This window comes from Rhinopithecus bieti, unplaced genomic scaffold (genome assembly GCF_001698545.2).
Source record: "Rhinopithecus bieti isolate Rb0 unplaced genomic scaffold, ASM169854v2 scaffold_7884, whole genome shotgun sequence".
Lineage (NCBI taxonomy): Eukaryota > Metazoa > Chordata > Mammalia > Primates > Cercopithecidae > Rhinopithecus > Rhinopithecus bieti.
The window spans coordinates 2,859,543-2,870,659 of record NW_016806331.1 but is presented as its reverse complement, the minus strand read 5'-3'; the positions used below and the strand labels follow the sequence as shown (position 1 = coordinate 2,870,659).

The 11,117-nt window shown below is 41.8% G+C and overlaps 1 protein-coding gene across 1 annotated transcript; it reads left to right on the top strand.

Annotated features, from left to right (window-relative positions):
- The first annotated feature begins 435 nt into the window (after window positions 1-435).
- MANSC4 (MANSC domain containing 4) lies at window positions 436-9,609 on the top strand. Its single transcript, XM_017875597.1, is given in 4 exon segments — window positions 436-1,164; window positions 5,460-5,594; window positions 8,883-8,900; window positions 8,903-9,609. Coding segments are annotated over 4 exon segments (1,020 nt in total). The 5' UTR covers window positions 436-935; the 3' UTR covers window positions 9,541-9,609.
- Window positions 9,610-11,117: the final 1,508 nt, after the last annotated feature.

Genomic DNA, 11,117 nt, shown 5'->3' with positions numbered 1-11,117 from the left:
ATGTCACAGGATATGAAACCCATAACTTTCACAAAAGCAAGAGTTCATTTTCACTGCCTTTCCAAATGTTTGGGCATTGCAATTGAAATGATTTTATTACCATTTAGAAATTTTAAAACATTTCACCATTTTCCTAGTGTTTTCTGTTTGTTTGGTTTGGTTTTTCTGAGACAGGGTCTCGCTCTGTCACCCAGGCTGGAGTACAGTAGTGTCATCTCGGCTCACTGCAATGTCTACCTCCCAGGCTCAAGCAATCTCCCACCTCAGCCTCCCCAAGTGTTGAGATGACAGGTGTGAGCCACTGTGCTTGGCCAAGGTTTTTTTTAAGTCAGAGTGAAAACCCAAACCAGTGCAAAAAAAATTTTTTAGTGAATCTGAATGTCAGAACTTAAATTCAAAGAAATATAGGTGATTTTTTAAAAAGCAATCTGCAGTTACAAGTTCTTTAAAAATCAAACAGAAGTGCCCTCACAAAATCATGTCCTGTTTATGATGAAATGGATACTTCCTTTATCTGACGTCAAGTGACTGACTTATTGTTTCCCTCAGAAAGCCTCTTGACTAAGGTTTCCACTTGTCTTTATATTTACTTAGCAAAAGGTATCTGTGACTATTCACTTTCAGAGAAAGAGGAAAAGCAGAAAAGAGAATGCACATCTTAAGATGCTAAGGGACAGGGGATTGAAATAGCTTGGAAAGTGTTCAGAAAGAATGCCAGCAAATCAAATGTTCACCTGAGGCCCGGGAAGAAAGAAAAGAAAAATCAATATGCAGTCAAAGAGTGGTCTTATTTTTCCAGAAAGTGACTCTCCAGAAAAGCTCCAAGGAAGCTCTCCCTTAACACCTCTGACATTCCAGAGACTGTCCTAAACTCCGGTATTCAGCTTCTGTCTGGAAATCAGACTTATCTTCGAGTCTTCCTTCATACAGGAAAAATGCATGTGGCAGTGGTAGCAGTTAACGTGATATTGCTCCTAAGCATGGGGTGGACATCAGACTCTCTCTGCTCACCCACAGTTTTTTACAGAGACTGCTGGATCCATCGCTTCCCAGGTCTTCTAATCGATCTGGAGGAGTCTCAGAAGCTGGGAGCCCAGTTCTTGAAGTATTATTCTGAAAGCACTGGCCAGAAGTGCAGTAGGAGCTGCTGTCTTCGGAAGGATGGTAAGTATTCATGATATGCTTGGGCAAAAATAAGACGAAACTTCCAAGGATGAAGCCCTAAGTGAGGAGTCCTAGGCAGAGGCCAGTGAACAGTTGTAAAGGACTAGAGAAGATGCCCTGGGGTGTGGGAGAGAGAGGGAGAGGAAAGAGAGCCATTGAAACTGATTTCCCAGTCTGGGCCAGAGCAGGCTCTATATATATATCTAATAATGACCCAGAATTCAACAGAACCTACAGGAAACAGAATCCTCTTTTCTTCACCAAAATGCTAAACGAAAATATTTCCCCCAAGGTTAATTTACAATATTTTACAGCTCAAAATATATATGATTTTAAAATATTTATTTCTCATTTTATTTTAAATTTTTAGAGGCAGAGTCTCTCTATGTTGCCTAGGCTGGTCTCGAACTCCTGGACTTAAGCGGTCCTTCTGTCTCAGCCTCCCAAAGTGCTGGGATTACAGATGTGAACTACTGCATCCAGTCAAATATTTATTATAATTTCCCTTTCAAAGTACATTTTGGTGATACTAGTATCATATCAAATTTTTTTATGTGCTCAGCCAGGTGCGGTGGCTCATGCCTGTAATCTCAGAATTTTGGGAGGCCAAGGTGGGTGGATCACCTGAGGTCAGGAGTTGGAGACCAACCTGGCCAACATGGTGAAACCCCCTCTCTACTAAAAATACAAAAATTAGCCAGCGGTGGTGGCAGGTGCCTGTAATCCCAGCTACTCGGGAGACTGAGTCAGTAGAATTGCTTGAACCCGGGAGGCAGAGGTTGCAGTGAGCCAAGATCGCACCAGTGCACTCCAGCCTGGGCAACAGAGCGAGACTCCTGTCTCAAAATAAATAAATAAATAATAAGATTACTTTCCTTGTAAAGGTTAAAGCAGTGGGCACTGCCTTATGCTGGTGTGACTCTGTCACACACACACACACACACACACACAAAATGTGCTGACTTGGGTTTACCAAATGTGGAATGTATTAAAAAAGAATTTAGAGTGTGATTCATGTTTTGAAAGAAATAGGGAGATATATGTCAAATACCCACCCCAAAATCATATTTCCAAATATTCCTCATAAATGTTTTGTCTGTCATATAGAATCTGCATGTAGACTTCATCCATATAATATGATCAAGACCTGCAATTAGGAATGTTTATTTTATTATTGCAGGATTTCAAGTTATAATTGCCAAAAGACTTCTTTCATTTCTTTTCATTTTCCAAGATTTTAAAGCTACTTGAAAATAAACAGCAAAAGCACCACAGCACTTTAAAATAATTCCCTTGGTTGTTTCACACTTCTTTCCATGGTTTCGTATCAACTTGTTAACTTCCAATGCCTCTTGCCCAATTATGTAAGATTTTTGTGTATGTAAGACTATTATGTAAGATTTTTGAGATGAAAATTGGAGCTACAATAATTAATTTAATAGCAGGAAATCTTTTTGAAAAGATAGCCAATCCAGATTTCCACCTTCCAGATGCTTCTAACTCCCGTAAGTCCTCACTGAGAGGAGATGGCGGAGAGGCAGTACATTTTTTTGAATTTTCCCTTAGCATGGATTTACCTGACTCCACAGCAGAGAAGCTCTGGCCTTTGGACTGTCGGGGATACTGTAAGCATATAGGGCAATCCCATGATTTTAGAGCCCCTATAACTTCCCAGTTGTGGCTTTCTTCCTTCAGAACGAGAAAAAACAGGAAGGCACATGCCAGTTATTAGCTGGAAGCCATAACTTTAAAATGCCACAATCCTGCTCAGAGCTGGGATGCTGAAATGTATACAAGGAATGTAAAACACATTTCAAAATTGTCCTCTACAGAATCAACTACTTTCTCATCAGAAATTTAAAAGTCTTAAGTTTGAATAGTTTTTCTTTCCCTTAAACTTTACAGCACAGTTCTCAGGGAATGTATTTGTAATGTGTAATGTATTATCAATGTATTATTAACTAATTTTTGTCTTATTCTTTCCCCTGGAAAAATAGAGTGCAGCAACATGAGGATGTCCTAGAAGTAACGATGGAGATGTAACTCCTCACAGTTCACCTTACCCAAAAGCAGTACAGGTTCTGCAAGCAGCAGATCCATAGCTTTAGGCATGCTTTGAGGTCTGGTGATCAGACGCTAGCCCTCTGTAATCTTATTTTATTAAAGAAGTTGATACCTTGGCAGGTAGCTCATGCCTGTAATCTCAGCACTTTGGGAGGCCGAGGCAGGCAGATCACTTGAGGTTAGGAGTTTGAGAACAGCCTGGACAACATGGTGAAATCCGTCTCTACCAAAAATACAAAAATTAAGTAGGTGTGGTAGTGCACCCCTGTAATCCCAGCTACTCAGGAGGCTGAGGCAGGAGAATCACTTGAACCCAGGAGGCAGAAGTTGCATTGAGCCGAGATTGCACCACTTCGCTCCAGTCTGGGTGACTGAAAAAAAAAAGGTTGATACCTTTTGGCCAATGGATATTTCATATCACATGGTCTCTACTGCACTGTAGCAGAAGTAAAATCTATGTTGCACTTTTGTGAGGGTAGACTGAAGATTTGCATTACACAAATCTGTTTCAGATTTTCCAGAAGTAAGGAACTTTTTTTCTTTTTAAGTCTTCTCGTCCTCTGTCAGAAAACATTTTCTTTTCTTTTTTTTTTTTTTTTTTTTTTTTTTTTTTTGAGACAGAGTCTTATTCTTTGGCCCAGGCCAGAGTGCAGTGGCGCGATATCAGCTCACTGCAACCTCCGCCTCCTGGGTTCAAGTGATTCTCATGCCTCAGCCTCCTGAGTAGCTGGGGTTACAGGTGCGTGCCAACATGCCCTGCCAGTATTTGTAATTGTTTTTTTAGTAGAGACGATGTTTTGTCATGTTAGCCAAGCTGGTATCGAACTCCTGACCTCAAGTGATCCGCCACCTTAGCCTCCCAAAGCGCTGAGATTACAGGTGTGAGCCACTGCGCCTGGCCAGAGAGCATGTTTTAAAAAGCAAATTTGCTTAGAGAAGGAAAGACAGCATGAGCCAGTAGTGTGTCCCCACCTGTTAGAATTCTACCTGCTAGCATCCCTGCCTGTCCAGTCCCTGCCTCTTTAAATGACACTGATTAGTCATTTAATCAGAATGACTTGGATGTGGTTTTGCATCTGGGGAGAGTGCACACCTGCAGTCAGGGCAAGGTGATGCTCACACAGCCTGTGGCCTTTCCACCATCTGGGCCATTCAGGTATTACTCTTTTGCCCTTCCCACTACTCCCTCTTCTTCTTTACAGCATTTGTCCTTGTATTTTCCTATTTCTTTCTCTGGTGACCCCCAGCCCTTTCATATTCTGAGAGGACACTGTGCCTAGAAACCTGATGTATAAATCCCCAGGGTTTTTTGTTTTGTTTTGTTTTTGAGATGGAGTTTCGCTCTTGTTGCCCAGGCTGGAGTGCAATGGCGTGATCTTGGCTCACTGAAACCTCCACCTCCCGGGTTCAAGCGATTCTCCTGCCTCAGCCTCCTGAGTAACTGGGGTTACAGGAATGCGCCACCACGCCTGGCTAATTTTGTGTTTTTAGTAGAGACGGGGTTTCTCTATGTTGGTCAGGCTGGTCTCGAACTCCTGACCTCAGGTGATCTGCCCCACTAGGCCTCCCAAAGTGGTGGGGTTACGGGGATGAGCCACCACGCCGGGCCCCAGAGGTTTTGTAGCTAATCTAACTTTTCATGAACACAAAATTCTGGGACCAGGAAATAATGAATGATTCCAAATATCCTGTGTGAGATGGAAAGTATGAAAGATTACTTTGAGAAAATCTGTATTTTCTTTAAAAAGGCATTTTCTGGCTGGGTGGGATGGCTTCTCCCTGTAATTCCAGCTATGCAGGAGGCAGATGGCTTGAGCTCCGGAGTTTGAGACAAGTCTGGGCAACATGGTGAAACCCTGCCTCTACAAAAAATACAAAAATTAGCCCAGCATGGTGATGTGGGCCTCTAGTCCCAGCTATTTGGGAGACTGATGTGGAAGGATTGCTTGGACCCGGAAGGTCTAGGCTGCACTGAGCTGTAATCGCACCACTGCACTCCAGCCTGAGTGACAGAGCGAGATCTTGTCTCAAAAAAATTTTTTAAAAAAGTATTTTCCATATTCACAGAAGCAGTTACAATAGTTTATAAATGTTCTGCAAAATGTCTGCACATTGCCCTGAAAAATACTGTTAATCCAGTATTCCTGAAACAAATATAAGTTACTCAGAGTTCATGAAACTGGTGGAAATTGAGACCATCCACAGATGTACTTTGCTTGTTTCCCTTTCAGTTTCCTGTAACCTGGCTGTCTTCTACCACGTTCCTATTCATGACAATATCAACTGCCTCCATGTTCACTGCCCAACACTGGAGAGCTGCATATTAGAGCCTGGAAGCAGTGCCATTTTGTACAACATAACAGATGGTAATGATTACGTATTTCAAGACTTTTAAAGAATGCTGGCAATACTCTAGTAGAGGCATCTAGCTGAGAAACTGGCTGGCAACAGTCATATGTGAGTCCCTAGAATCATTATTTTCCAGTGAACTTTGGAAAAATTTTGCATATCTAGGACGGAAAACTGAAAGAAAATTCTCTTTAGTTTAATGTGTTCAGCAATTAGTTCACTCCAGATTAGAAATCATACATGATTGAACAAGAGCTTACCCACTGTATTTCATGAATCTCAAGAACTCTTAGCAAAGCTAAAGGAAGTGTTTCTCGGCCAGGCACAGTGGCTCATGCCTGTTATCCCAGCACTTTGGGAGGCCAAGGAGGGTAGATCACGAGGTCAGGAGATCAAGGCCGGGATGGCCAACATGGCGAAACCCTGTCTCTACCAAAAATACAAAAATTAGCTGTGCGTGGTGGCATGTGCCTGTAGTCCCAGCTACTCAGGAGACTGAGGCAGGAGAATCACTTGAACCTGGGAGACGGAGGTTTCGGTTAGCTGAGATCGCGCCACTGCACTCCAGCCCGGTAACAGAGCAAGACTCCGTCTCGGGGAAAAAAAAAAAAAAAAAAAGAAGCGTTTCTCCTGCAGTGGCTGAGGGTGCCACTAGGAGATAAAGAACATGCTAAATGGCAGTTCTGAGGGCCAATGGACACTGCATACAGGATTCTGAAAAGAGGAATGTCATGTTCAGGGAAACTTACCACCGTGTGCTAACATACATTAGCATATCATTGGTCCCAAGATAACCAGTGTATTTTATTTTAGAAATATAAGTGTTTTGTGCCCATTTATGTAATCTTAGGGTGTAAATTAGTGACCATAAAATAAGAGATTTTTGCCATCAAAATGCAAAGGAGATAAATTTCTTATCAATTTGTATGTATTGAACACCCGATGCTCCAGGCTAGAATCAACACTGTGGAAGATCGCAGCCATATCTCTGCCCTCAAGCTCCTTTATAATCTAGTAGATGTGACAGATCTTACAATTAGTGTTAAGACACAACTAAATACAGAAATGTGTGAAGCCATCTCAGTGCAAAGTTTCAAAGAAGGGGAGGCTAGTGAAAGTCAGTGTATTCAGAGGAGGTTCATGGAAGAAGGCAGGCAGAAGAAGATGAGTTCTATATTATGCCACAGGAGAGTAAGCAAACAGGTCTGGACACAATAAGGAGACATGTAATTGCAATGAAAATATGGCTAAGATAAGGTAGGGACAGGTATCATAAGGGCCATGGACAGAGTAGAGTTTTGGTTTGACTTTGTCTGAAACAGACAACAAGGGCATTTAATGAAAAAACATGTGAAGTGATATCTGTTTGTCCTAGTCCACACTTATATGCAGGTACAGATTAGAAAATCTAGTCAGGGAAGCATTAAAGTCTGCACAAAGTGACTGTAATTGAAATGAAGAGAAGGGATAATTACCAGAGCAGTGGGAAGGTTGAATAAGGACTTAGTCACCTTTTTAATGAAAGGAAATGAAGTGAGTGGAGTCAAAATCACTTTGCAGGCCCAAGTGCAGTGACTCACGCCTGTAATTCCAGCACTTTGGGAGGCTGAGGCAGGAGGATTGCTTGAGCCCAGGAATTCGAGACCAACCTGAACAACATAGAGAGACCCCCATCTCTACAAAAAAAAATTAGCCAGGCAAGGTGGTGTGTGCCTGTGGTTGGTTCCAGGTACTCATGAGGCTGAGGTGGAAGGATCACTTGGGCCCAGGAGCTCAAGGTTACAGTTAGTTATGATTGCACGATCACACTCCAGCCTGACTGACAGCTGTCTCTTAAAGAAAAAAAATCACCTTACAGTGCCGATTTCAGTGTGGGTGATGGAAGAATGATGATGCCAATGAAGGAGACAAGGAGGCAGAGGTAATAATTTTGGCTTTGGGCATATTAAGAGATGATGTAAGAGGTCCAGATGGAAACCTCCAATAGAAGAGTGGATAAATGAGATCAGAACTCAAGAAAGGGGAAAACATAGTGATATGGGTTTCAATGCCATTGATGTAGTGGTGCCAATTGAGCATGATCTCTGTGTGTGTGTTGGAGGGGAGGGGGTGGTGAAGAGAAAATATATCTGAAAACCAAGGACTGAAGATTATGGAAACCACACAAGTAGTGAGATTGTACAAGAGAACCAGCAAAAGAAAGTAAAAATGAGAGGCAGTGGGGGAAAATGCCAAGGGGGTCCAAGGTCCAGGGAGTCATAGGAGAAGAATTCAAGAAGGTGGCTGGTAGCATCAAGGACAAGAGAGAAGCCAAAGCAAGGTGACGTGAGTGATCAGGAAGTAAGGAAACAATTGACTACCTCAGAAGCAATGGATGCTGGCATGTTTGCGTGGAGAGAGGGAGGGGGAGAGAGAGAGAGAGAGAAGTCACCAGCAGGGACCACTGGAAAGCTGTTGACAGTTTTTTCTCTTCTCCTATAAAGACAAAGCAGTATCTGTTCATGTCTGAAGTTAGAGGGAAAGGAGTTAGTATACAAGGGAGAAAATACCAAAGACAAAGCAAGACCCTCAGAGGTCGAAAGGGATGAGACTTAAGGCTTTGCTCATGATTTTGCTTATAGTCACCCTTCTCAGGCCCTATTTTGCTTAACTTGATTTAAAGATGCTATATTGCTGGGTGCGGTGGCTCCTGCCTATAATCCCAGTACTTTGGGAGGCCAAGGCAGGCGGATTGCTTTAGCTAACAAGTTCGAGACCAGTCTGGGCAACATGGAGAAACTCCATCTCTACAAAAAAAAAAAAAAAAAAAAAATTAGCTGGGCGTGGTGGCGCACGCCTGTAATCCCAGTTACTCAGGAGACTGAGGTGAGAGGATTGCTTGAACCTGGGAAGCAGAGGTTGCAGTGAGCCGAGACCGCACCACTGCACTCCAGCCTGGGTGATAGGGCAAGACCCTGTCTCAAAAAATAAATAAATAACAAACGCTATATTGTATCTCAAATGGTTACTGTTTCTACAGCTCTCAAAGTAACATTCACTATTGTACAAAAACCCTGACAGACACAAAGCCTTCTCCTTGGGTGTAGTCAAATTTGTTCATTAAAAAAAAAGTGTTTTAGAAAGTTAAGATAAATTCAAATGTAGCCAGTATGTTTGGAAACCTTTGAGAAGAATGTGGTAGTAGAACGTGAATTTAGCTTTGTTCAGTAACTCATAGTGGCAAAAGCCAATCCCTTCTCCAAACTCTGCTTTAAGGTTTTGCTTTGAAAGTAAAATAAAATGAATGATGCCTTATTTATTTTCAGGTATAGATCCAGATTTGCTGGTTTTGAACAATCTTCCACATATCTAAATACTCGTTCTTCATCCAAGAGATGGGACAGACTAAGGATTCTAAAAGCTATGAATTTAGATAAACAAACCACCATGATAAATGGTGTGCTGCCATCCACAGAGGCTCCATCCTCAACCACGCATCAAGATTTGGTTGTAAACACAAACAGTACCAGTTATTCTAAGGAATTAACCACAGATTTTTGGGCAAGATTTACTTCCCTGAATGACTCCATTACCACAAAGATAAATATGGTGTCACCAAATACTGATTTCAACAGCAATCCAGATAATAAGACTATTTCTCCTTTCTTTGTACCCATAGACACAAAACTTTCTCATATGCCTATTCCACCCCTACTCAACAGTAGCAAACAATTACTGAATAAAACCAAAGGATACAATAGCAGAAACCACACGTCTGCGAATGAAGATGAGGTATCTGTGACTTCAAAGACTTGGCTGGTTTCTGTGGCCCTTTGTACCTCTGTCATCTTTCTTGGCTATTGTATAGTCATCCTGGCATCTGGATGCTGTGGAAAGCAGCAGGGCCACTATAAACTAAGACAGAGAAAGTCAGGATCCTAGCAAATTAAAAATCGTAACCATATGAAGGAGAACTCTTCATAGTAAAAGCTGTAGCAAGATTATATGCTTTAAAGGATATCATTTTTAGTTTTGTATAAGGGCAGTTTAGTGAAAAAAAAAATTGGGCTGGGCATGATGGTTCATACCTGTAATCCCAACACTTTGGGAGGCCAAGGCAGAAGAATTGTTGAGCCCAGGAGTTGGAGACCAGCCTGGGCAACATAGTGAGACCCTGTCTCTATAAAATAAAAAATTAAAAAAAAAAGCACATGGGGCAACATGATGCACCTGTAGTCCCAGCTACTCAGGAGGCTGAGGTGAGAGGACTGCTGCCGCAGTGAGCAGTGATTGCACCACTGCACTCCAGCCTGGGCAACAGAGCCAGACCGTGTCTCAAAAGAAAAAATAGGATGCGCACTCCTACCAATCTGTGAAAAAAAAAAAGGCTAATGCTTGATAAACATAACTGCTGTTTTTGTTGTTATTTCTATTTTTTGAGTAGTGTTCCCTCTGCCAGAGTTGCAAAATTCTGATCCTTACAGTTGTTACTGAGTGAGACACACTGTTTGAGTGCTTTAGGGGCATGAACTCACTGAATCCTTCCAACCCTGAGAGGTGAGTATACTGCTGTTAACCATGATACTATTATCACATTTTACAGACGAGGCAACTGAGGTGAAGAGAGGTTAAGCATCTTCCCTAAAGACACACAAGTATTAAGTAGTGAAGTCAGGACTTAATTAAACACAGGCAGTCTGGTTCAAGTCCATGTTCAAAATCACTGTTAGATTAAAAGTGTATGTTTTCCCAAAAAGTACAAAAAAAAAAAAAAAAATACCAGGAAGAAAACACCACAGTATCATCATATTTTCCTCCCAGTCAAGGTCAAATTATTGTCACGTATAGTAATACAATCATGTAGTAATTTGAGCAAAATAACACAGTTACTAACAGTTACTAACGCATAAGCAAATGCTTCCTGACCTTAATCTAGCTTTCTACTTTCAATTGATTAATCCTTCTCAATTCCAACCCATCTTTACCTTCCTTTCAGTAATTGTGCTACGGAGCTCTTTGAGCTTTTTGTGTTGATTTCTGTTGAATAAAGCTTGAGAGTTTTAGTTTTAGTTACATCCCTCACTTGTATACATTTGTTTTCCTAGGTGTAAAGATTAGCTCTGGGTGTCTCAGTTCTGTCCAAATCTTACACCAGATTTACCCCCTAAATCTTAGAAGACTTTTAAGTGTGGAATACTGTAGTTCAAGTCTCTAATAAACTTAAGCTTTTTAGGCCCCTCTTCTCATTCCCAAAACCTGTTTTTAATGTGAGAACAGATTATTAAAAGACAGCTAATAAGCATAAATAATAAATGAGGGGCTGGGCACGGTGGCTCATGCCTGTAATCTCAGCACTTTGGGAGGCTGAGGTGGGAAGATCACCTGAGGTCAGAAGTTCGAGATCAGCCTGGCCAACATGGCAAAAACCTGTCTCTACTAAAAATACAAAAATTTGCCGGGCATGGGTGGCACGTGCCTGTAATCCCAGCTACTTGGGAGGATGAGGTAGGAGAATCACTTGAACCTGGGAGGTAGAGGTTGCAATGAGCTGAGATTGCGCC